The following is a 27393-nucleotide window of genomic DNA, read 5'->3' on the forward strand; positions in this document are numbered from 1 at the left end:
ATGGCCACAGTGGGGGCACTGGAGGTGAGCCGCAACGCCTCCGCCTACTTCACCGCGAGTCTGTATGATGACTGACATCCCTGCAAAGAAGGGACACAGCAGGTGTGGACCAGGCTCAGAAAGATCGAGATGAAAAATCTTGATGCTAAATGTTTGATCCTTGAACTTAATTTTTTCATTTTTAGTAATCAAATTCATAGCTGAAATGAGACGGGTAACACTAAATTAGATTAATGACACTCTGTCCTGTTCTCGTTTATTAGGTTTTACTTATAAAGGAATCTATTGTGTAGTGGTTAACACATTTACTGGTTCGATCCCAGCTGGGGACACAACTCCCCCTTGGCGATGCGTCAGGGTATCCGGTGTAAAAACTGCCAAATCAAATATGCAGTGCCAACCGGCTGTGGCGACCCCGTGTGGATAACGGAGGTACTGAAGGAAACTTTTTACTGTATGAACAGCACCACACTTTCACTTTAGAGCTGTTTTTCCAACCTGGACTAGACATCAACAAAAGACTGCTAGATTCCAACCGATGTAGGAATCTTTAAACCGATGCCGATATTTGTTAATTTTAATATTCTGATATATCGGCCACTATTTTTTGTTCAAACAGATTTTCCTAACATTTGTTACATCTAGTTAGTTATTTACTCATTTACGCTCTGCTCGGATTTTAAAAGGGAAGTTGAAGAGTGCCCTCTGGTGGACAAATCATGCAACATCAACACTAACACGTTTGAAGGGTGTGTCCCCCCCCCCCTTTACTGTTTTAGTATTTATATGTTTTTGTTATAAATAAATCAGAAAATAGCTAATATTTACAGATATATGAGCCTGCCAAAAATCGGTCCAGCTCGAGTTATTCAATGTTAAAATCAGGAGTTCACAGGAGTGTAGGAGCTTCTCGTGGTCACAGACAGCAGATTCCCTGTACCCGCTGTATCTGTCTCTTCACACTAACGGTGATGTCATCTACTCAAACTTGTGCCTCTGGTGTGAGAAGGATGTGATACAACTCCACCAGCATCACCTCTTATCCACCAGCTATTGAAAATGTGCATTTTGAGAATAAAGTCAAAATTTCAAGAAAAAAGTGAAAATGTAGAGATTAAAGTTGTCGTTTCAAGTCAAACAACTGCGACGCCACCTCTGCCATACCTTCTCCAAAATGTGTCATGAGTCAGTGAAACTACTTTAAAATCGGTTTTAGTAACAAGGAAATTATTTCTCTTTCAGTACATACACACAATGCAGTGATAAGTATGAGGACGTTAAAGAGAGCTTTTTTCCTTAGAAGGAAAAAACACAAACTGGCACTGGACAGATGCAAGGATAGCGATGGTTGCATCTTCAGAGGGGACATATAGAATCACAACACACAATAAGGCAGCTGATCATCTACCCAAAGCATTGTGTAGACGGTGTAGCAGCCGTGGCTGTTATTTGACTTGAAATGACAACTTTAATTTCAAAATAGTGTTTCGACTTTTTTCTCGAAACTTTTATTTTATTCTCAAAGTGTGCACAGTTTATTTTTTTTTTCTCAATGTGACCCTAATACTAATAGTATGAAGATGTAATGGATTCGCTGAATCAGAGGTCATGACTATTTGATGATCTGCCCTCATATTGTGTTGTATATTTGTAGGGTTTGTTTTTCTTTCGGAGGGTTGTGCTGAATCCTTTTCATTTCTAAAAGTAATTTTTCCCACTGAGGCAGCCTGCTGATGCTCGGTGGGATGGATCCGGATCATCTTCCCCTCCTGGTGTTACACATTTGTGGTTTTTAGTGTAGTTTTTCACTGCAGTCTGTTCCAAACAACAGCTCTAAAAATCACAGAGGCGGCAGATACATTCAATGAAAATAATGTAGCAGTCACACCCAGGTGGACATCGCTTTATTTCCACCTCTGCACAGCCTCATCAAATATATTCACACTTCAGCTTCTGTTTAAATTTAAGCTTTAAGTGTGATAAAGTGTGAGCACTGAAACGCCTTTAAGAATTAGCTTTGCCTCCACAGTAGGTTAGATTATCCCGGTTTGTCCCGGGACTGGGATAACGGTCACCCTGCAGCTGCTGCATGCTGCTCACATCTGTGGGATAACGGAGCGCAGCTAACAGGCTCACCTGCACAAAACTCAACGTTTTCCACCCACCTGCCTCCACCGCCGGCTGTGTTAGTTTGTAACAAAGCTCCTCAACCTGAAGAGAGAATAAAACCACTCAGAAAAAATTTAAACCGGATAAAACCTTCCTGTCTTTTTTGGGGCGAACGCCCCCACCGAGCTGCTGAGCGAACACGCTAACGCCCTTTTCCGTGTTTACCTCGAGCACAGCCAATCAGCTCGCGTCAGTGGTCCCCCGCTGACCAATCACAAAATTCTTCTTACCAAAACTCTCGTTTTACATTCAACTGTCGCGAGATCTCTGCAGAGCTTGATAATATTGTCAGGCATTTCTTTGTTTATGAGGGAAAAACACGAAAGCAGCCGAATTTCGTGATATTTAACTGAGACAAACTCATCTACAGTTTAAATTCAACTAGAAACAAATTAATAGACTAAAGAGAAACACAGAGACACAAAGTTTATTGAATATTATTACAATCAGGCTGAAACGTGCTGCTCGGTTAGTCTGTGATTAATGAGGCTGGTTCTGTCTACAGAAACAACCACCTGCAGAGGAGAGAGGTCACTACATGTCCCATCATCCACTGCTTCATCAGCTCTGAAACAGCTTCGATTAAGAGAGATTTATTGGGTCTGCACTTTGTTTTATGCGCCTTATTTTCTCATCTTAGTCATATTTTTCAGTTATTAATCAGTCTATCTACAAATCTGGTGTCCTGAGTTTATTTTATTTATTTTGGTCTAATTATTGTAGCTAAATTTTGCTTATTAGTTTATTGAGAAGAAAAATAATAAAAAAAAACACAGTAATAGATATTAAAGCTTATTGTGGCTGAAACAAACTTGTTTTAAATTTTTTTAAATCTGGATTTAATTGTTTAGCAAAAGTTTTAGATAAAATAACAACCACAGATAAACTACTGTTTCTTCTTTGTCACTGACCTCCACCACCTGCTTCAAATGCTTCTACACTTTCAGATGATTTGAGTTTAATTTATTTTTCAGGGTTTTAACCTTCAAAAGTTTCTGGTTGTTTTTTTTTCATGTTGTGTTTTTCTTATCTGTTAGACTCAATATGTTTAATGAAATATGAGTAGAGTGTAATACACACTACAGAATTGCACTTTATGTAAACTGATTTCTCAGAAACATGTAAGACAATAAATAAAATTATCACAGATGCCTAAATGAGCCAGAACAGGCTTTTATTTTGAAATGAGTGGATCAAAACTGTATCAGAACAGAAATATTCATCGTAAAGGGTAGGTTAAAGGTCACCTGCTGAGAGAGAGGGAGGGAGGAGTGATGGGAGAGAACGTTCAGGTCGAGTGAGGATTGGTTTGAGAGGAGAGAGGGAGAGGAGGGGGCTTTTATTGTGGTAGAACGAGGGAGGGGAGAGAGAGGGAGGTATCTGAGTTTGAACTTGTGTTTTCCTTCAGTCTTTGTTAGCTCAGATTCACACACACAGACAAATATACTCAGTATCATATTAAGGGACACTGGGCGAGCGAGGACAACATGCTCTGCTTAAAAGGTGAGAGAGAGAGAGAGAGAGAGTGCATCAAGTTAAGAAATGTGGGTCATTGTGTTTTCTAGCTGTCAGCACTGTTAACACACACACTGTTATCTTCATAACCTTTCTGCGGTGTGTGTGTGTGTGTGTGTGTGTTGGAGCTCTAAAGAGGGTCGAGTGAGCTTTATTTTGAGCAGAGAGAGAGAGATTAATGGAGGGAGTGAGGAGTTGACTAGATGTAGTGTTTTCATGATTACAGTTGCAGCAGCTCTTTGTGCAACTGTTACTATGGTTACTGCTCCTAATACCACCACTACTACTGCAACTACTACAAGTACTTCTAATACTGCCAGTACTGATGCTGCTGCAGAAATGTTTTGTGCTGAAATTGAATCTTTGTGGCTCGCGGCAAAAGTTTTGGCTCGGAGACGTGTGCAGTCTTGAGTTTGACACGTGTGTTTGTGTGTGCGCGCGTGCATGTGTGTGTTTGTGAGTCTTTAATGACTGCCGGCCTGTTGGGGCAGGCTGAAGCATCGCATTGAGCCTCCATAACACAGCTGTCCTCCCCCTGCAGCTTCAGACGTGGCTGGTGGAGCTTTCATTAATGACATCCTCCAGGCTGCACCTCTTTAAACCAGCAAAAACAAGCAAACACTGAAAAAAAAATAATGCATAAAATTTGATAAACATTTATTGGCTCATAAGGTTTTGGTTTTACCAACAAAACAAATCAGTAGTTGTGTTTTAAATGAGCTCAGTTAACATCTTTTAGTTTCTCTTTGAGCTCATTTTGACCCCGTTTTCCATCTTGGAGTTCAGTGTGTTTCTACTACTTTTTCTTTGTTGACATTTTACCAGGTGAGTCACAGAGAGCTGGACAGTATTTACATCAGTGCATTATGTTTTATGAGCTCACTGTATTGATCATCCTTCTGTGAAGTAGCTAAAGCAAAGGAGGCAGAGTTAGAGGCACGAACTATAAAGCACCAGAACAAGATCGGTTATTTTTGTCCCTCCCTCAGGAGGATTTCACCCCAAAAGTACCTGACAGTCACTTCAGAAACACAACTACACTGAACATAGACGATGGATGATGAAGGAGGTGAGCAGGAGAGGCGAGCTGAAGATTGATGGGACTCTTTTCCTGTCAGTCAGGCGAACCCCGAGTCGATCAGTCACTGGCTGTGACTTACAGGCAGTAAACAAATATGATAATTACTTTCATGTGAATTACAGATGGCTTTAAAAAACTGCTGTTGTTTGTGTTTTTGTTTCAGAAACTATTTCATAAAAGCAACATTTTCTGACTTCCTTCCTCTCTGTGGCCCTCACTTCCTTCTGAAACACATCTTATGAGCTCAGTGTTAATCAGGACGAGCCAACAAACCACCACAGGCCTCCAAACTGTTTTAAGTTAAAAAATATTTTTCTCATCTCTTACTGTCCGGGTTTAATGAGCCTGTGTGAAGCACAGCCTCAGTTTCCTGCTGACAGCAGCAGCACCCGGTGTGGTCCTCTGCTGCTGCAGCCCCTCTGCTTCAAAGTTCATGATGGTGTCCTTCAGAGATGCTCTTCTGCACGCCTTGGCTGTAGCATGTGGTTATTTCAGTTACTGCTGCCTTCCTATCAGCTCAGAGCAGCCTGGCCATTCTCCTCTGACCTCTGACCTCTGACAGTGACAAGACATTTTCATCCAGAAAACTGCTGCTCGCAGGATATTTTCTCTCCTTCTGACCATCCTCTGGAGATGGTTATGTGGGAGAATCCCAGCAGATCAGCAGTTTCTGAAACATTTTGACCAACAACCATGTCACGTTCAAAGTCACATAAATCACTTTCCTTCCCCCATTCTGATGCGTGGTTTAAATCTCAGCATGTTGCCTGGGCCATGTCTCCATGCTTAAATGCACTGAGCTGCTGTCCTGTGATTGGCTGTGTGCATCTAACGTTCCGGTCAAGCACTGATTATCAGCCAGTGTTTTAATTGTCCTTTTATGTTAATGTAACACTTGTTTAAACCAAACCGAGGTGCAAGAACACACAGTGAAAAAGCAAGATGAGAAAATAAAATCAAGTAGAAACTTGAAGTCTTTAGATTGTCAAACTCCAGCAGAGATCCTCAATATCGCTTCGATTATGGTGACGGACGTGCATCATAATCGAAGTCCTTCGTCAGCCGTCATGATTTCATAAACAGCTGAATGAGGGCTCAGCTCTGGCAGCAGATGTGGGCGGATGTCACTAATGGCAGCCTCTGTGGTTCAGGCTCTACATCATTATGTCCATTCTACCACGCTTGCAATCAAGAGAAGTGTTGCTGCTCAATCACATCAACCAGGTGAATAATCCAAAGAGGATCTGCTGCTGTCAGCGCTGCCATTTTGAGGTTATAATAATGTAAATCTTGTCTGACGTTCTGAAGCTGCCAACATAGTCAGAAATCAGGAGGAAGTGGTATTCTCAGCTGGGGATGAATCCACGTTTCATCTGCTCGTTTTCTTTTTGGTGTGCAGGTGAAGTTTAACTAAGCTGTGAAGGATGTTAACCTTCTGTTTGAGGTCTAAATTTAGAAGTACCCAGTCTGACACAGTAATGCAGTACCGAGAACGTGTTGTGAGTGTGGTGGTAAATACCTGTCCCGCACCATCTGCAGACCTGGATAATCCCTGTTAGTAGATTAGAGTTAGAGAGAGGAGAGAGAGCAGCACTCTGTCAACACCTCTGAGGAAAAATCACATTTACTGTTGGACTGCAGTCGCTTTTGCTTTCACATGGGCCAGGGGAGGTTTTTGGTTTTGGTTTTGGAGGTCTGAGGTTTTACTGTGAAGGAATGAGGAGAAGGACAGAGCTGATAAAGGTTTTAACTGCTGCTGTCACACCAAATCTGAAGGGTTTGTTGTGAAAGATGAACATTTGCAGATGTGAAGACGTGATCCAGAGATGTGTCTGCTTTGCTTATAAAGGACTGAGTACATTTTTGAATTTTTTAATTTAAAATATTTGTGAATGGTCAGAAAAAAAGTTTGTGCTTTTATTTTGAAGGCCTACTTTTTTGGGTCTTTTCTTTATCAACTTTTTATGAAGGATAACAGTTTGTGAATTTGTTCTGAACCAGAAAGCATTGTTTGTGAAAAAACATCTTAAATCTTTTATTGTGAAATGCTCAAGATGCTGGAAAATGTGTATTTGATGAAGTATTCATTTTATTCTTAGACTGAAAACGATCAAAGGAAATTTTTTTATTCTGAAAAGCTGAAGGAAACTCTTTTGCACAGAAGCCCCGAGGAGTTTTTCTTTTTTTTTCTTTTTTTTAAGCTTTTCTGGACCTGGAAAATAAAGTCTGATTATGTGCTTGAATGATAAGGGGTGGCACAACCACAGGGGGCTTTTACTGTGAAAAGATGATAATACCGACAAAGTTGTAGTTCAGTTGTGGTGAGTCACCTGTAATCTGTCTACTCATTAAATTGACAGCCACCACTCCGTAAACAATGATTTCATATGTGGAGTGTCTGGGTGGGGAGGGGGTGGGGCCTGGTGTGACATCACAATGCTGGAATTCTGGTCCTGATGAAGAGCGAGATGAACTTCTTCCACGCAAGATGATCGCCTTGCAGCCAAAAACAGAGGGCAGCCTGCGCCGGCGCCTGCTCAGAGCCAAAATCTACCAGCACCATGATGCCATCTATGGGTTAAATGCAGGTGGCATTGGCCAGCCCCCATCACCCTCAGGTGACAAAAAACCCCTCCCAACTCACCTGCAGTATCAAGGAAACAGCCCTTGGCTCCGCCCCCAGCATCTTGCACCAGGCTCCCATGTTAACCCTTCCTTTACCCCAGAGGCTCGTGGGAAACTTTTCCTTAGTCCAGAAGCTTTTGGGAAATACCCTCCACAGTCCCCATCGCTTCAGCTGCAGCGCCCTACCTGCCCAGTGCTCATTCAGCGACGTCGAACCAGTTCCTCTCCCCCCACCCCAGAGCCTCGTCCTGGTTACATTGTGCCTATCCCCTCTCATCTCATCACATCCCCTTTCAAGGAGCCAGAGCCACCACCACAATATCGCTACCGCCCCAGCAGGAAGCACAAGACAACCTTCTCTTGCTTTAGACGCCACCAATGGAAGAGCTCCAGGAAGGAAGCCACCCAAACTACACCCCTTCTACACAGAGGTACTATCCAAGAAATTTGGGTAATTGGAATACTGCAACTAAACTTGGTATTCCACTGCTAGAAGTGATATTGTTACTCAGTCCAAGCTGGGAATCCCAAATATTCAACTTCATCCTAATTTGGTTCTTTTGGTTTAGAGTTGTACAACCACTTTGACTCATTTTGGTCAAAGATTTCAGGTAATAGTCAGTCTGATAGTCCCACGTATTTGGGTTTATGTGGTGCCAAATGATATCAGGTAACCTGACACACTTTGTTAGGCTTTTCAGTCCCTTCTTACCCATTTTTATATCAGTAGAATTCTGAATTGGCTCATTTGCATTTTTGAGGCCCTCAATTGACCAACTAAGTCTGGGTTGATCCAGTCTGGTCTAAAATAGTCTAGCTTAGTTTGGTTTGGTTTGGTTCCAGCTAGCCTGGATTAACAGTGGGAGACACTCACCGATATTGTGGTAGATTGTAACAGTTACTTTTTTCGCTCATTTGGTTTGCCCTGAATGGTGCTGAATTGTGGGTCTTGAATGGTCACAGGAAGTGTGGTTTGATCTCCCTGATGTGGCTCTTTGAGCTCCAGAACGTTCTCAGCTCCTCTTGTTTGACCATTTCCAAACCATATGATGTGAATTGGCTTTGCCTGGCTCACTTTGGTCCTAAATCTGATCCAGATTTTAATGTGCTTGCTCTCAGGCCATGCTCCACTGCGTGTGAAATGATCCTAAGCTGTTTGATTCAGTTTGCTCCCTGATGGCCTGGGCAGAGCTTTCTCATGAAAGAATCGCCTAGGTTTTACAGATATGATTAGTGACATTAGTAACATAAAATTTAAGTGTGATATGATCAAATCTGCCAGATTTGTTTGTCCCAGTCTGGTCCAGTCTTTGCCTCACAGTTTCTTCATGTTTAAATGAGAATATTAAAGCAGCAACTCACTGCCTGCAGGTCTCTTGTGGCTGTGTAAACACACTCTCTTACACGCTGCGTGACTGTCTGATCAATAATGCATCACAGCACCAGTCAGCTATTATTTGCTGATAACATGCAGAAGAAAATCTCACTAGCTCTCCATATTCTTAGTTAATTACCTCCCCTGTGTGCATAATCTTCTCCTGTGTGTGTGCATGTGTGTGTGTGTGCGCGCACGCGTGTGTGTGTGTGTGTGTGTGTGTGTGTCTGTGTGTGTGTACAAGGATTAGCTGTAGCTCCATACGCTGCCCTAATGGCTAATTCCAGGAATAAGGGATGAACAGGCTTTTTAGCTGCAACAGCTGCTACCTGTTAGCTTCGTCTGTTACTTCCACCGGAATGTTAGCCGTGTCATCCAGGTAAACCACAGCTGGATCTTCCTTTACCTTCATGTCATGTTGCCTCTGTGGCCACACCGGACAGCATTTAAAATGTTAAAACAAAGAAACGTTAGCATTGATCAGTCAGTGGTATGTGACAGCTGCAAAGCCCCACCCCTCCTCTTTCCTGACTGGACAGCTGAGAGTTCAGAGTTTAACAGATTCAGACTATATATAAGACTATGACATAATGATAGTGTGTCCTACTTACTGTCTAATTAATGAAACTAATTAAAACAGTGGGAAGGTGAAGGCAGACAGACAGGCTGTCAGCCACGAAGACAGTAATTAGCTGCTCCACTGGCCCACATAGTCGGCACACTTACAGACTGGAATTGTCCCAGTTGGTGATGATGAAGGTGATGATGAAGGTGACTGTCAACTCCATCAACTATTACCATCGTTACCACAAGTACTTCGGATGGCACATGTAGAAAGCCATGTATTATGGAGATAGAGCTACCAGATACCAGCCCCAGGGCCAGAGGCCAGTGGGTCCAGAGGCCAGTGGGTCCAGAGGCCAGTGGTCCTTTCAGGAGTTTCAGAAAATGAAAGATTAGCACCCAAAATGTTTTTGTTTTTTTTTGCTATGGAACTGTTGAAATATTCCAGAATATGGTTTGGCACTGTCTTGCTGAAATAAGCAGGACTTGCCCTGAAATGGTAAATGGTAAATGGACTTGTCCTTATATAGTGCTTTTCTACTCTAGCTGAGCACTCAACGTGCTTTTATACACCTGACAGGTATGAAAACCATCAAACTGACTTTAGCCAGTGTCCAGACCATTAGATATGTTATGGTCTGATATTAAAACACAGTTAAAGAATAGTGGTCATCTGAAATAAGCAATACTTTACTTAAAGACATAATCTGGATAGCATTATATGTGGTCCAAAATCTGTAGGTGTTGTTAAGCATTAATGGGACCACAGATGTAGATGTCTCTCAGGGTTTTGCTCATTAACAAAACCCTGAGATACTTGAACTCCATTGCTTAGGGCTTCTGCCCTAAGCAATGGAAAGGAAAGGGGTGCATGATTAACAGAGATGGATTGTGCAGCATCTGCAGTCATGCAGATGTTGCAACTGAGTGAGAAAGCAAAGCTGTAAATAGACTAGATCTACCTTCAAACCCTCATCTATGGCCATGAGCTGTAGTTAGTGACCAAAAGATTGAAGTCACAGACACAAGCAGTGGAAATGAGTTTCCTTCCAAAGTTATCTGGACTCTGTGTTAATGAGAGGATGAGGAGCTTGGTCATTCAGGAGAAGTTCACAGTAGAGCCATCCTGTAAAACTAGCTTAGAAGGCCCTGCTGTCCCCCCAGTGGAAAGGAGCTGGAGGCTGGGGAGAGGGAGGGCCAGGCATCTTTACTTAGACTGCTGCCCCCATGACCTGGACCTAGATAAGCAGCCGAGGATGGATGGATGGATGGATGGATGGATGGATGGATGGATGGATGGATGGATGGATGGATGGATGGAAAACCAGTATTCTGCATTTATCACCTATTATACCCTGAAGTTGTTTCTGTCCTGTAGCCTCATCCTGTCCCTCCGATGCTGATGTCTACACTTTGACAGCATGTCCTCACTCTCTATGGTCCTCACAAAGATAGAAAAACAAGAACACAGAGAATAAAAGATGAACAGTCGCACATCAGAGGCGCACACACACTTTGAATTCTGCTTTTTCATCTCCCTTCATCTACAAAGCCCCCTGTTTCATGTGTTGGTGTGATAATGCAGTATTTGTGGGTAACCTTCATCACCTGGCGACACACATGAAGGACACACGTGTGCTGGCTTCTTGCCAACAGGGCAAGTGTGTGTGTGTGTGTGTGTGTGTGTGTGTGTGTATGGATAAGAAAGGAAGAAAGAGGGGGGAGCAAGTGACATAAAAAGAGAATAAGAGAGAGAGGAGTGGGAGGAGAGCGGCGTTGCAGCGAGTCAAGCTGCATTACTGCTGCTGCTCGCCCGCTCTCTTTCTGTCTGCTGCAGCCTCAGGAGTGCGTGTGTCGGTGTGTGCGTCTAAACGAGCGTGTGGCGTCGTTATGGTTCTGATCGGAACGGCGATCAAATCCGTCCTCAGATATCTCAGTAAGACCAGAGGTGAGTGCTGCCGTATTGACAAAGGATTGATTTACAATTGAGTTGTATGTGTAGAGTGAGATATAGCTCGCTAAAGATGACCTCATAGAATACCACCCTCTGATTGGCTCTCAGGTGCATGTAAAAATCCTGTCAAACATAGTTTAGATCACCAATTTAACCTGCATTTGAAATGTGAATTCAAAGACCCTGTTCAAGGTCTGCAGTACAGTTTTTTAATGCCAATCTGACTGATATCAAGAACCTAATCAAGGCTAATTTTAGGCATTTCAGGCATTTCTGGTACCTACTCAAGGGCTTCTGGAATCTCCACAAAGACCCCTGGGCTGTCTTTGGAAGGTTTTAACCTCTCAGTAACCTCCCCAGAACCTCTTCAAGAACAATGTAGGCTTCTTAAAAACCTCTGTCATTTCTCATGGATCCCTGGAATTCCCATCTGGAAAAGTAATTCAGAGATTTATAACCTCCTAGTGATCTCTATAACCTCATCAAGAATAATTTAATTCACTTTACAGACCTCTGTTACCTCTCAAGGACAACCAGGAAAAAACCTTTGAAATAACCCACTGAAACTTGCCACAGGGACCACTACCTAACACAAACCTTTGGGACCCCATCAAGAACCACTTATCCTCTCCAGCTCTTATCAAGGATCAGTTAAAGCACCTCTAGAGTCAGGATGTGCTCTTTATCATTTCTGGTGCTTCTTTGTGGTTCCTGCAATTCCTTTATTGCTGTATCAAGGGATGTATAATCCTCTTACCCTGCAGAACCTCCTCAAAATCCAAAGAACACACTGAGGCTCGTCAGAGACCCATGATACCTTCTCAGAAATTTACAGAATGGTTGCAAGTACTTATCAGACCACCTCAAGGATCACTCAGACCCTGTAAAGACTGTTCAAGCCTTACTAGAAGAACTGCATCTTCTTCTTAAGAACCGATGGAAACCCCATAAACCTTTGATTGAACCTCAAGGACCACCGAGACTCCTCAAAGACCCATTATGCTTTCTCAGAGACTTCTGGAGCTGTCTCAAGTATTTATCAGACCTCTTCAAGGACCACTGCCAATCACTGAAGGACATTTTACATATTTCAGCCTCTCCGTGCTTCCTCTGAAGAACCCACCAAAACCCCTCATGACATCTTATCAGCAATCTCAAGGACCATATTAACCTCTTAAAGGATCTTTGGAACTTCTCAAGGACCCTTGGCATTCCCTCAATGAGCTCTTTATGTGTGTCAGTTATAGTGTTAATTTATTTGTCTTTTTATTGCCAAGACTTACAAGGGGTCAAGGTTAGGGTACCTGTAATCATCAATGATGACTTAGATCACAGGATGAAAGAGAGATATAGTTGATTAATGTCAACAAGTTATCTTTTTATATTTTTTGTTGAATATTATCAGTTTGAGATGAATGACTGAAATAAAAATGTAAAAATATATAATTTAGTTGATGATACAGCTGCTCTGCACACAGGGAGACAAAGATTTTACCACATCTGTCCTGAGTTATTGTAAGAAGTTCTTACTCTATATTAATGAGCTGCTTTTGGTTCAGCTGTCTCTAAAATGCTGAAAACTGAGACTTCAACTTCACATCTGTCCACACATCTGTCCACTGAATACCACAGCTAATCAAGCTGCTGGTCTTTCACAATAAAAGCCCTGTAATGTGGAGGTCACCTTGGGTAGTGCTGAGTGCTGCAGCTCTCATCATCACCGCTCCTCTGAGTGTGAATAGATTTGCTGAAACAAGATTAAAATCCAGAAAGCAGCCTCGCACTCAGCTCTCTCTCTCTCTCTCTCTCTCTCTCTTTGTGCAGCAGGGGACGGGGACAGTAAGTGGTCTGTTCACTACACTACCCAGAAGCCTCAGCAGGGTCTGCGCTTCATCCCTGGAAAAAGGCGATCAGGCAGCGCTGATGACCTGCGAGGTGAGAGCGGTACTTCCGTGTTTGGACAGTTAAACTATCAAAAAATGTGAGATTACCTGTTATTGTATCTGTAGAGAAACAGTTTGGACTGAGAGACATGAGAAAGCCTCTAGATGAAAACAAGCTGCCTGACTTAGCCACAGCCTGAGTCTTCCTCTGATGTTGGGTCCTTTATGGCTCTAATGGGACCATAATCTCCAAAAGGAACATCATGTTTTCTTCATTAAGACTTGGAAGTAGCTACTCAGACCAGAAACTCATCAGAATAGTGTTTACTGAGGTCAGAGGTCAAGTGAGACTTTGGGTCATTTTTCTCATAGACTTCTATACAACCAGACTTGATTTTTTTTTTAAAAAAAGTCTCCCCCTGCTGGCCACTGGAAAGAGGGCAGATTTTCACTAACAAAGACTAAAACAGCATTTTGGACCCTACAGTGAAAACCAGCTTGCAGGAAATACTGTGTCTGCACTCATATTGAAAAGTAAGAAAAAATTACAGTGCATTTGCTGATGTCTTTGAACAATTCACAGCATTCGAATTGTGAGTCTTTGTGCTTTCAAATGAGGGCGAGTCTGAGTCGATGCCATTCAAAACCTATAGAGACAAAGACAAGTTGAGCCAATTTCCAGCCTCCACGGTTGCAGGATATAATGTCGAAGAGAACCAGAGATAAATTGGATTGTATAAGTGTGAAAAACACGGGCAGCAAAGATCAATGATTACCAGCTCTGAGTACAGAGGGAGAGTAAAACCTCTCATAAACTCAAACAATGAGACAGCCTGGATAAAATTAGGAAGACGAATGTGAACAGAAAGGCAGCAGCTTCAGGCTGAACCTGAGTCTAGAACAGCAACCAGACTGTTTAACAAAGGAATCATGAGCTGTGAAGTTCACGCATGAACTTAAAGAAATCTGATTCAATAGTACCTCAGTCCCACGAGGAGAAGCTGCAATGCGGCTGCCAGAGAGATGACTGAAAACACCAGAGCCAAGAAAGCCAGTGCTTGAGAATCCCACATTTCAGAAGTGGCTCTGAAGTGGCTCTGCAATCCAAGTTAATTATAAGTCCTTTCAAGCTGCACAGAGCAGATGAGCAGGGCAGGAAGTCACACACAGGAATGACACCGAGCATCTGGTCAGTTTGCAAAATAGGCTAAATGAGAAACCGTTCATGGCCTCAATTAATGGACTGAAACTGTATCCTTCCCCAGGCGAGTTTACAGGTGTTAAAACAAATTAAAATACAAAATGTTAAAATGATAAAGTAAATGAATAACATTATATCATGAAAAATACATGAAGAAATAAAGTAAAAATAAAAACTTATAAGTAAATGTAGATATAAAATAAATACATTTAAAAATACTAAATTAAATAAAATGAGAATATATTAAATATCATTTAATATATTATAATAATAGAAGATTTAATATGATTTCCTCAAGAGGCACTGATTTTCACTAGATTAATAAACAGCAAAAGTCTCCTTGTTTTTGGTTACTGTGGACCCACAGTGTGTGTGTGTGTGTGTGTGTGTGTGTGTGTGGGGGGGGGGGGGGGGGGGGGGGGGGGGGGGCATTATTGTGAATCAATAGAAAATTTCTCTTTTAATTTAACAGGACAGAGTCTGGGTAATAAGCAGCCAGTTTTTCAGCTTTTTATGAATTTCTTAAAAAAAAGAAAAGTTCAAAGAAGAAAATTGAAAATTATTTCTGGTCACGTTCAAGAAGTCTGCGAACCTGCAAACCTGTGTGTGTGTGTGTGTGTGTGTGTGTGTGTGTGTGTGTGTGTGTGTGTGTGTGTGTGTGCGCGCGCGCGCTGTAGGATTAGCATTAGCTGACACCACACAGTGACCTTCTCACCCGACACGCTCACAGAGAAGCAGGGAGGTCCTGCTGAAACAGGACGTCTTCTTCTGTAATGTTTGCATTACAGCTCTGAATGGGCAGAAGGTGGAAGTGTAGCCCTCATCACTGCAGTGGCTGCTCAGCAGTAACTCTGTTTATAACACTGTCATGCCTCTAGGGCTCACACTGTTTGGCTGTTTACACCAACAAATCTGCCGGGAGAGCCTGTAAAAGCAGCAGCACATTAAACTATTCTCTTTGTTATCCCTTTAAATGTTTTAGTCTCTGAAATCTGCAATAAATCCTCAATCAGCATCAGTCCTGATTACAGCCTCCTGTCTGTTTTATTACAGATTAGTGCAATAAACTCCATTTACTGTGGGTTTAAGTTCCTAAATTTTCAGTTAAATAATTAAGCTTTATAAATGTTCCTTCACTCGAAACCATAAATCCTGGTTCTGTGCCGATTACCTGAGAAGTAATTAAGCCTAGAGGTGAGAGCAGCCTGTGAGCAGACTGCAGAGCGCTGCAGGGGTCTGCATGCAGCACGCTCTGCAGCATCGCAGCAGCTGCAGCGCCACATGTCACTGTGAGAAAACACAAAGGAGGAAGGCTGAGCTTAATCACCGATCCCAGCTGATTACAGCAGCAGAGCTCAAACACTCCACAGTCATTCTCATGAACTCAAGCCACTGTTTTCTTTCTTCGTGGTGTGTTTGTAGCATGTAACGGGCTGATTCAGCATGGCTACAGCGGACCCAGTGGATCTCAACCCCGCCCTCCGAGCCCCACCCTCCCTCCATTCTCCGGCATCAACCAATCAGACGGAACCGCACGACGAGGGTGGAGGGACAAAAGCAGGAAGATGGTGAGAAACGTGTACAGATGTTAATATGAATGCAGTGGTGTTTATTAATGAGACTGAAGACTCTGACACCACCTTCTCTGGCCAGTGTCCTGTCAGTAAATGTTGCCAGTTCAGACTGAGGCTCAACCAACAGACCAACCAACTGTGCTTGGAGTTGGCTGGTCTGTTGGTCCAGTTCTGTCTGTTTGCCGCATCAGTGTGAAATCTCTGTGTTTTATTTCCACCTGCTGGTCAAACTGAAGTACTGACACTGCTCTGCTGCCATTTTTTTTATGTCTATAAATCATCTCTTTGGACATTCTCTCTAATTTACTTTTATTTAATTATTATTTTTTCATTGTTTCTCATCCGTCCCTCATTTTCTCTCATTCTCAGAGGTCCAGAGTCTTGGACTTTTTCTCTCGCTCTTGCTTTTCAGTTTGTTTCAAGTGTTCAGTTTGGAGGAGAAAGGTAAACATGGATCTATAATACACTAGATTAGATCAAGCTAAAGTAGAGTAGCATCACATTCACACCCAATCAGAGTTTTTACCCCAACAGTCAACAAACTCCAAGTCTACAGGGTTTAAACTTAACTAGTTGGGTCACACTAAACTTGTGGTACTAGACAAGACTCTAAATTCAGCTACTCACAGGTTTACTTTGACCCTTCCAGGCTAGATTAGACCCCAGCACTGCTGCACTGGGTTTGACTGAGTTAAAACCCAGTTTTATTTACGTAAACCAAAGTGTGAGTTTCTGTTTTCTTTGTCAGTCCTCAGCATCCTCAGAGGAAGACGAGAAGTTCATCCTGAACAACAGGCGACCCCTGACCCCACTGGTCCTGAACCCGGTCCATCTTAGCTCCTGTTGGGATGACTATGAGAATACAAATGAGCCAAATGTTGAAATGGAGATGGAACCGCCCCCTCGACTTCCAACACCGGAGGAGAGGATGAGGCAGCAGGCCGAAGCAGTCGCAGCAGATATTGTTCCTATCAACGTAACAGGTACAGCCGGACTCAGATCCAGATTCTGTTCTTAAGGACTCTGCAGTCAGTGTTGAAACTCAACTAAGACTTGAAATTGACTTCAGTCATACTGTTTATATTCACTGAGAATCAGGATTCAACTCCAGCTCAAAACTGGACTGAGGCATAAATCTGAGATTCAACTCTGAACTTTTCTCAGGCTTAAATCAGCCATTACTTGAACCTGAGATTTGTCTGTAACACAGTTTTACTGATTTATATTAGCTGAAAATGTTTGTGGCCTTGATTCATACTCAAATTCTCTGCATGAATCTGGACTGGACTCAGATTTGAAATGTAATTCAGTCTTTGTCTAATGTGAGACTCAAATCCAACTTGAGGTTTGATTTGCTAACCCACCTAGACCTCAGGACACCCCACTTTGACTTGGGAACCTGTTACAAATTCATTTGAAAACTGAGTTGATTTTTATTGTCTCCATTTGAATCTGGATTCTGATCTCACTTGATAAAAGTTTCTTGAAAAAAAAAAAGTGATTCCATCTTTGGATCTTACTTGGAATTGAGATTTTTCTTTGACCTGAAACTTATCTTGGAGACCTTACAGGGACATTTGATTTTACCAGGACTCAGGTTATTTCTCCAATCTCATTGTACATCCTGTATAATGACAATAAAGGCATTCTATTCTATTCTATTCTATTATTCTGACTGGGACCTAAACATCAAAGGTAGAATATGACTTCAACTTTAAATCAGCTAACACAGGACTCAAGTTAGTTTCTAGGCTAAACTTGGACTTCGGACTGGATTCAGGACTTGTAGGGACTTGGTTTCTCATGTTTGGACTCTTGTGTTTTCCTGTATGTTTACACTTAAGGGGAGAGTTTTGACCGTCAGGCCAGAAGAACACTTTCCAATGCTGACTCACTAAACCGGCGACCCCGTAAACTGAGCCGCCGCAAGACAGTTACTGGGGTACCGGATAATGCCCTCCTGAAGTCTCCCACGGTCTCCGAGGTTCTTCCCGGGCAGTTCTCAACTGTGGGTCGACCTGCATCTGAATGCAGCTCTCCTCATCGACAGAGGAACACGGAGGTGGAGCAGAGCGGAGAAATAAGAAAGGAGGGGCAGCTATCAACCAGGAGGATCCGAGCCCCTAAAGGAGAGGGAATGTCCAGCCTCATGGCCTCCCTTACCTCCTCCCCACGTATTGGTAGCCACTCCACCTCCTGCTGCTCACCATCCTTGGAAATCAACACCCTCCCCCGGCCGGCAACGAACTCCTCTCTGAACTCCGAGGCCAGCTGTAACAGTGTGTCCTACAGGACTCTCAGTGCCTCCTCATCTTGCTACCAGGTCAGTTTAGGAGAACCTATTATGACACCAATACAATCAAAACATAACTTCCAGAACACTGGCATACTATGGAATGTCCTACTGATGTTGGAGTTGTGCTTGGAACTGGTCATTTCTTGGCATTTCTAAATTTCTAAGCTGCCATTAGAAACCATTTCATAAGTTATGTTAAGTTGGAAGATGCATAAAGTACATTTTAAATTAATTTTCTCTGTTTTATTCCTGTTTTCTTTTCCAGTCACAGGATCTACAAGGATTCCCCAGCGATCGTCACCCCCTGCTGCCCTTTGATCCCACTGCCAGAGTCATGCCTCAGTCTCCTTCCTCCTCCACTTATTCCTTTCCCTCCTCACCTGTTATATCACCTGTCCCTTCAACCCCTAGTTGTGCCCTGCTATCAGAGTGGGCTTGCCCCAGTGATAAGGCCAATAGTGAGACACTTTCTCATTCCCACTCCCTCTCCTGTTCCCCCATCACTGATTCAGAGCCTCAGTTTCATTATCCAGCACAGGATGACCTGACAACCACAAAGCAGGACACCCAGTGCTTCTCTGATGGTGGGTCCTACACTGGGGAGAGGTGGAACTACAACACCCTCTCTCCTAGCTCCAGTGTCCACAGTGGCATTTCCCAGGATATGAGATGTGTTTCTGATGAAGGTTGGAACTGTGATCCACTCATCTCCTCTGGTCGCTCCTCCCCTTCTTGCACTGATAGCAATTCCTTGTGTTCAGAGCAGATGTCCTCCTCTTCCTCGCTAAACCGGGAGAAAAGGAAGTCAAGCACGTCCTCCTACTCCTCTCGTGGCGTCACTCGCAGCATCTCCCTCCGCAAATCCAAGCGCCCGCCTCCTCCACCATTGCGTTCTGACTCTTTGAGACGCCGGCCAGGTCGAAGCAAATCTTCCCGCTCTTCTTCTACTCCCCAGGTGGAGCGCAGCCCCCTCCTGGAACGCACTGTGCAGCGCACACCCACCTCATCTCCACAGAAATTTCAGGACCCTTGGGTGCCCCGAAGCAGCACCAAAAGACGCCAAAGTGGTTTTAACTGTGGTACAGTTTCAACCTTCGAGCCTCTAAGCCCAGTCTACCAGGCACCAACCTCTTCTGACTCTCCTTCTTCCAACCCTGAACCAACTCCTCTCAACCCTGGGTCTCCAGGTTCAGAGGAGGAAGGGCTGAGTCTTAGTCTCAACCACCAATCTCCAGCCTCCTCTTCTGTAGCTGGGCTTCAGCGACTTGCTTCACCCTCTAGTGGGTACTCCAGTCAGTCTAACACTCCAACTCCTGGCACACCTGTGTCTTCACCCCTTACCCCATCCTCGCCTCTCACAACAAGTCCTGGAGCTTTCTCCCTCCCCCCAACCTCACCTTTCTCCTCTTCCTCTTCTACTTCCTTCCCCATGTCCCCCGCTGCCTCCTCACTGCCAAGGACAAGGTCTCGATGTGAAGGGAGACCAAAGCCACCAGTGCCAGAGAGGAAGTCTTCACTCTTCTCCTCCCTCTCATCCTCATTTTCTTCAACCTCTTCCCTCTCCTCCTGCACATCCTCAGAATCCTCTGCCAGACATGCCCACCTCCCTCCCCCACCACCTCCGCCTCCTGTACTTGAGTCTCCTTTGCTTCCAGTCTCCTGCTCTCCCGTTCACGAATCTCCTCCTACTCCTCCTCCCCCTCCCCCTTTACCACAGTCCAGCTCACCTGCTCCTTCTTTCACTACACTGCCTGTTCTTCTGCCTCCACCATCATCTCTTCCTCTGCCCCCTCCACCTCCACCACCTCCTCTCCCATCATTATTCCTCACCAGGCCTTCTCCTCTACCTCCCTTTTCCCGGCCTCCCCCTCCCCCCTACTCATACGCTGTGAGGCAGACCTCCCATCATGCTCTGGTATCCACAGTGTCATCGTCCAACAACTTCCCTCCTCCCCAACCTCTCCTCCTCCTCCCCCATGTTCAGAACTCCCAGACATGCCAATTGCTGATCTCCCTCCACCACCACCACCTCCTCCTCTTCCTCCTTTGTCTTCTCTCCCCACACCTTTTGCCTCTGTCCTCCCCCCACCAAGCCCTGGGTTGTCTCCAAACCAATATAGTAAAATACACCCCTGCCCCCTGGTCACTGCCCAAGCTCTGCAGGGTGTTAAGCTGCGCTCTGTCAAGAACCATGAGGTCCTGCTAACCAATATTACATCAGCTGATGCTGGCACTTTGTCGTTTAATGGTAGCCATGGTAACCAGGATCTACCAAGCCAAGAAGCTCAACAAGACTCGACTGACTTGGCTAAAGGAAATCTTGATTGCTCAACCAACACCAGTGTTAAGCTAGCTGATAAAGGGTCAGAAAATGATATTTGCCATGTTGCCAACAATGAAGATAATATAGCTACTGCATTGATAGATAATGCTAGCCTTCACAGCCCAGTCAATGCTGAAATGAACCAGCCTGGACGCGAATCAGATCATGATTTCTGCCACCAAACAAAAAGTGAGATGTCAGAACCCAACAATGAGTCAGATTCTAACAATCTTAAGATCCCACAAAGCATTACTCATCCTGCTAGCCCGAGAAGTCCCGGGCCTCTCCTGAGAAATGGTGAAACTCCTCAATGGATACAGTCCAATGAACAGAGGAGGAAAAATTCAGACATAAATGCTAAACTGGCTAACAATGAAGTGTCCAGTTCTGAGAGTCCGTGGGTCAGAATGTCTCATGATACGGGCAAAAACCACAGCAGCACAATAAACCAACGTCTTTCTTTACAACAAGACATTATAGAAACAGTAATAACACATGCTGAAATGACAGAACTTAAAGAGAGAAAAATGCTGTTTGAGAGCAAAGAGGAAGTGAAGAAAAATGACAAGAATAAATCACAAATTCAGCCACTCCGTGCTGCTGATGGAGATTTGATGCACAGTGATATAAAACACTGTAACAAGGACTTAAAGTCAAGTAGCCCAAGAAAGCTCCGCTCTCCGGAGAAGCCTGTTCCACCAAAGAAGCCTGATCTTTGCATTCTGGGCCTCATGGCTTCGCCCAAGGCCACACGAGAACTAGGAGTGTTGAAGAGCTGTGGACAAATTGCAGCATCTTCTCCAGGACTCAACAGCAAAGCACAGCTTCCTGACAATTCTTTCTGCACACCTTCAGACAAATATTTGACTCATAGCCCATCTTCACCAAAGCACTTGCCATCCACCAGTGATAGTTCAGTGACACCTGTGCACTCAACTAACGCAACACCTGCTGACATCACCACGCGCTCACCTGCCAGCTCCCCCCAGCGGATAAAACCACCAATCCTGCACAAGAAACCGGATCTCTCACTGACCTCACCCAGAACAACGAAACCACTCTTGGCATCTAAATCTACAGAAGGGGCTCTCATGGGGACCTCTGGGACTGCTTGTACTTCACAGACTCTGAGCACCACAGGCACCAGTAGCACCTCAAAAACCATAGGCATAGGAACCACAGTGGCTAGAAATGCTTTGAATGAAACCTTGGGTACCTCAAAGACCAACTACTCCCTAGGGACCATGGGAACATATGGAACCTGTGCCTCCTCAAGGATCATGGGGATGGCTACCTGTAGCCCATTAGGGAGCTCAAGGGTCCAAGGAACTACTTCCACATGGTCAGAAGGTACCCAAACTGGGGAAACAAATGTTTGCTGTGGTGATATCAAAACGAAACTTTATCAGGATGATGATACAACATTTCAGAGGAGGATGATGAGGTCATCGCTAGCTGAAGATGAAGAGGAAGACGGTAAAGAAAGTGTGGAAGAGAGAAGGATTAAGACAGCAAGAATGATGATGATAATGTCGTCCACCGCAAAGAAAAACGACAAAACGAGGAAAAGGAGGAAGAGAAGGCCAGGCAGGCAACTGCTAATGATGTCAGCAAAAATGGAACCCTCCCCCTCATCGTCCTCATCCTCATCATCGTCATCATCATCATCCTCTTCATCCTCGTCTGGAGATGAGAGAGATATGTCAAGAGACAGGACAGTGAAAATTAGCCAGAAGATGAGAGTCACTAAGGTTTGGGACCAAGAGATAAGTGACTCTGAGAGCTCCTACACTCTGATTGGTCAGAGCAGGCACTCTCTCAGCAGTGCGCTGTCCACTGACAGCCTGCGAGGGGAGCTGTCACTTCCAGACCTTCTGATACAAGAGCCAGGTGAACAAGAAGAGGAGAGGGGTTCCCAGAGAAGAGAAGAAAACTCAACGGAGGCCAGCAGTCCTCTAGATGGTAAGTTGAATCAATACCATAGATTCCTCTTCTGAACCACTTATCCATTTCAGGTTGAGGCACAGAGCGGCCTTGTTGCCCATTATATTGACCCACCTTTGCAGATGTTTGTATGTCTTTCTGCAAATGCTCAAATATGTGGTTGGTAAGTAAGCATTTCCTGTTGCAGCTGGCCCCACTACTTGTCTTAGTAATCGTTCAGTAAATGTAGGTAAAGCTTATGTTTGTGCAGGTGTGGAGCAAAGTAGGCCAAGTTTCCTGTCTAAACAAGCTGTGAGAGTAGACAAAAATATGCAGGTGCTATGTAAGGTACAGTATGTGGTTCAGTTCAGTCAGGCTGCAGCTCAACAGGAGCTTACATTTCTGCTGCAGCATCATGTCTATAAATGGTGTGCAGAGCCCAGCAGGTATATTTATAACCTTAAAATAATGTTTTTGTTCTTTTATTTTTCATCTTCTCCATTTAAGTTCAACTAAAGTCTTCAGGTTTCTTGACTTCATTTCTATTCCTTTCCAGATGATGTCTTTGGCAGCGTTTCCGCAGATCAGATGTTCATTTCTGGTCGACCGCGAACCACAGAGGATCTGTTCACCATCATCCACAGGTAGGAACACACAAACGCACACTCAGCACTGGAGCTCTACAAACTTTTAAACCACATCCTCACTTGTCTGCTTGATTCCTACCTCTGCCTCTGTGGAGCAGTGCTGTATGGGAAGGCACAGCGTGAATGCCCTGGTAGTTGGGGTCTGGCTGCAGGTAAAGCCTTTGATTGGTCAACAAATGTTTAGTGACTATGTGTTAATCCCCAACACCAGCAGAAATATTTAGCTCCTCGTTATGCTCCTATCATATGTAGAAACTCACCCTTTCTTCCCTTTTTCCTTCCTTGTTGCTCCAAATAGGAAAATGAATAAATTGTTGATGTTAAACAATCCAATCAAATTCATGCAGTGGTTAATGAACTGGTTGTATGGCACGCTTCTGCTCTAACAGAGCACTCAAATCACTTTTATACAAGCCTCAGTGACACATTCACACACACATTCATTCAGCAATTTATTCTATACCTTTAAGTGCTTTCAACCACGCCCACTCACACTCCACTGGATGATGAGAAATTATTTGACATTCAGTATCTTGCCCCAAGGATACTTTGGCGTGTAGACTGGAGGAGCCAGAGATCATTGGTATTCATGTATACAGAACACTGACAGACTAAGAGAATAAGTTTGGAAAGGTAAACCACTGACAAACTTGAGATGTTTGTTCCCACTGGGGAGGCAGGGAAACAAAGGTGTGACAAGATCAAAGAGTCAGACGGTACAAAATTCTCCCCAGACATTACTTGATTGACAGAACTCCAATTAGATTCAAACCTCCAGAGAGAAAGCGACAGGATGTATTCCAAACAGGTAAGTACTGTTTCTCTGACGACCTGTTCATCCTCAAAGACTCATTCATTGTTCCACAGCTAATTAACTTCCTCTGTACTTTTTAATGAAAGTGTTTCCATCTGGGTTTCCTTCCAGTGTCGTTCCTTTCCTGTCATTTACACACCCTACATTAGAAGCTTCCTTACAAATTTGTGCCCTTGATGCTGCTTTCATTTTTTATCCCCAGAATTTCCTGCTTGATATTAACTATAACCTTTTGAAACTGAGCAGCTTCTAGTAGCCATGTGATTAAGTGCATGCAGCTTTGAGATATGGAGTTACTATTTTTAATCCTTTTCTGTCACATTTATGTCAGGTCCAAGAGGAAGATGCTTGGAAGAAGGGATCCAGAAGACAAGAATTGTGGCTCCTCCTCCTCCTCCTCCTCCTCCTCCTCCTCCTCCTCCTCCTCCTCCTCCTCCTCCTCCCCTCCAGTGACCCCCACTGACCCACACCTGATGCGACCTGCAGCACTCAGGAGTCAAAGATCAGCAAGAAGTGAGAGCTTTAAGGCTCTCCTGCTGAGAAAGGGCAGTCGACCTGATCCGTCATCTCGAATCTCGGCAGTTGAGAGGCTTCGGAAAGTTGTTGCTCCCACTGCTGGAGCCATCCTTCAGAGTGCGCCACCACCTCGCACGTCATCAGACCAAATAAAATCCTCCCAAACTGGAGAAACACCTGACATCAATGCCCACCTGACTCTTGATGTCCCAGCATCTTCCACATCTCAGTGTGCCCAGAGCTTCTCCATGATGTTCGAATGGAGTCAACGGCATTATAATAACCTCCTCTTTTCATCTTCTTCCTCCTCTCCCTTCTTCTTCCTCTCATCCTCCTCCATGCGCCCGCGCTCCCTCACTCCTCCCTGCTCGGCCAGCCGCCGCTTTGCTGCCCGCTGCCGCCTCATTGCGGCCCCCATGACTGCCATCTTTGAAGGGGAAGATGAGGAGGAAGATGAAGAGGTTTTCGTCAAGTCATCAGGAGCTGATGGAGAATCCAATCTGGCACTGGTTGAGACTGCTTGATGGACAGGAGGGTTTCCTGATGCAGCGGGGAGCAGATGAATGTTGGACACCACAGAATACCTGAATGTAGTCATGAATGGGGGGGGGCACTGCCTCGGCAAACTTGACTGAGTCACACCTGAAGCATTTAACTGAGTGTACTGAAGCACACTTCCCAATTAACCATGTCAGACACCTTAAAAGAACGTGTGTGCTCCTGCTTGTAGGTTTCCCACGATTACTGGTCTCAAGAAAAGAAGCTCGTTGTGACGGCGCAGCAGTTTTACTCCAACACTCTCTGACCACACAGTGTGTTTCCAACATGAACAGTAAGTGTCTTTGAGGTTGATAAATTCATTTTCTGCTGCCGAGTGGTCTTCACATGAGAAGCTTGTTTTCTTGAGATCAAACTTTAAATATTCTACGATAGTAAAATAATAACAGTAATAGTGATAAGCAGAAAATTTATACTCATATCTTAAAGCTCCCCCAAAGTCATCAGTAACTTCTAGTCAGTACAGATTGTGTTGAATTGGATATCAGAAACCTCTGAGCAGATTTTATTGATATTTAACTGATAGTCTATGGTGACCCTGAGAGGTCAAGAAAACACCAGCAAAGAACAAAACAAATAAACCACAAAAAATCTTCATTTCTGCAGCTGGTCGGTCACATTATTGTGTCCTCAAAGCATTTTTCTGTTTGCTGGTGCATTTGACCTTTCGGGGCCACCGTAGTAGTCTGCTGATTGTCATTATTTATTATTATCATATCTTCTGAACTCCTTCTGAGGACTTTCTTCTGACCAGTAAATACTGCCAAGAAAATTATATGATTGGTTTATTACCAAAACGATATGGACAGATTTACATGCTGGTGTTACTGGAAGTGGAGGCCAAAAATTCCTGAAGGGCAAAATCTGACATCTCACATCATATTCACGTTCACAAATCAAATTTAAATAATTAATCATGGAGATACAATCTTGACGTTCTCAATAAAATATCAAAAACTATTCCAGATGACGAGATCCCTCTGGGCCCCCATCAGAGGGATTTTCAGTATTAAAGAGCAGTTTGCACAGAAAACAAAATCATTCAAAGAACAAAAAAATGTATCAGATTCAGAAAATATTCCTTTTTTTTTTTTCTTTTTTTTTTTTTAACTCCAGTGGTGTCATATATCCTCCTGAGCCCTCATGTCCTCTGTAGTGGACGCAAAAAAGTTACATTTACAGTTAAAAACTATATTACAATCAATTAGTTAAAAATATCTGGACAACAAACTAAATTAAATATGTTTCTTACACAGAAAATTGGACAATCTATTGGGATGTTTTACTGTGTCTGAATACGTTTGCAGTCCTGCTGAGCTGATCCCTCTGTAAGCTGAAGCCACACTGTAAATGTTTCTGCAGCTCGTGTTTTATTCCGATGTTTGGCTCAGTCTCATCATTTAAGAGTCTGCTTTTCTACATTATTACCAGCTGCACTCACTGAGACTGTAACTACTAAGGAGCATATTTGGTCCTGTTCTGTAAATACTCGTCCTTCTCTCATCATGTTTTCATGTTTTTACATCATTTGCAGCTGAATCTTTGTTTCTGTTCTGTACAGCATTTTCAGCCTCCAGCTTAACGAGTCACACAGCCTCAATTTTTAGCCTCAAGTCAGATTATTTTTTCTCAGCCGAGGCAGCTGTGGAAGCTTGTTTACACCACTGAAAGAAAAACAGCAAAGTCGGGGGGTTATTATCTCAATCTTCTGACTTAGTTTGATTTAGTAAGTTGAACTTTGGAGATAGCTAACTTGAAATTTTGAGATAATAACCTGAAATTTGGACTTATGGATGGCAAAGTGATTTTTTTCAGTGACAGAAAAAGCTTCCATGGGCAGCAGAGAATAAGAACGAGGATGTAACTCTTTGAGGTGGAGTCGTTGTATTTAGAAACATATTCTTATCTTCTCTGTGTAAACATAAGAGGTTGAGATTTACTGTATTAGCCATAAAAACAAGTGAATTTAAGTCAGAAACTGAAATAATGGAGGACAGCACTGTGAGAAAAGAAAGTAGAGGTGCCGGTGATGAATGGGATGAAACGGAGAGCTGAATGTGTAGAGAAGCAGCAAAAAGCTGGAAGTGAAAGAAATGGAAATGTGTGTAAAAGGAAAAGATGAGTATGGAACTGGAAGCAATAAAGGACAAACTGATTTCTGAAGCTGTGACTTTGTCTAATTTGTGCACAAAGATAATGACTAGTCTTTTTTATTAGTATTATTTTAAAGGATTGTGCGCTAAAGAGACTTTTTTTGCCTCTTTCTTTTGTCTTTTGGTGTTTATGTAATTTTTATGGTTCTTTTGCGTCTGTTTGTAGTCATTATGAGTCTCTTTTTAATTCATTTCCACTTCTTGGTGCTGGTTCAGGAGTCT

General features: G+C 43.6%; 1 protein-coding gene across 1 annotated transcript; it reads left to right on the plus strand.

Annotated features, from left to right (window-relative positions):
• On the plus strand, positions 1-27163 carry LOC115798374 (mucin-17). Its single transcript, XM_075074455.1, is given in 11 exon segments — positions 1-102; positions 7161-7821; positions 13108-13218; positions 15790-15935; positions 16311-16385; positions 16690-16924; positions 17786-18264; positions 18503-20186; positions 20189-22522; positions 23040-23127; positions 24276-27163. Coding segments are annotated over 11 exon segments (6624 nt in total). The 3' UTR covers positions 24985-27163.
• Positions 27164-27393: the final 230 nt, after the last annotated feature.

The sequence above is a fragment of the Archocentrus centrarchus genome, chromosome 2 (genome assembly GCF_007364275.1).
Source record: "Archocentrus centrarchus isolate MPI-CPG fArcCen1 chromosome 2, fArcCen1, whole genome shotgun sequence".
In the NCBI taxonomy this organism is placed as follows: Eukaryota; Metazoa; Chordata; class Actinopteri; order Cichliformes; family Cichlidae; genus Archocentrus; species Archocentrus centrarchus.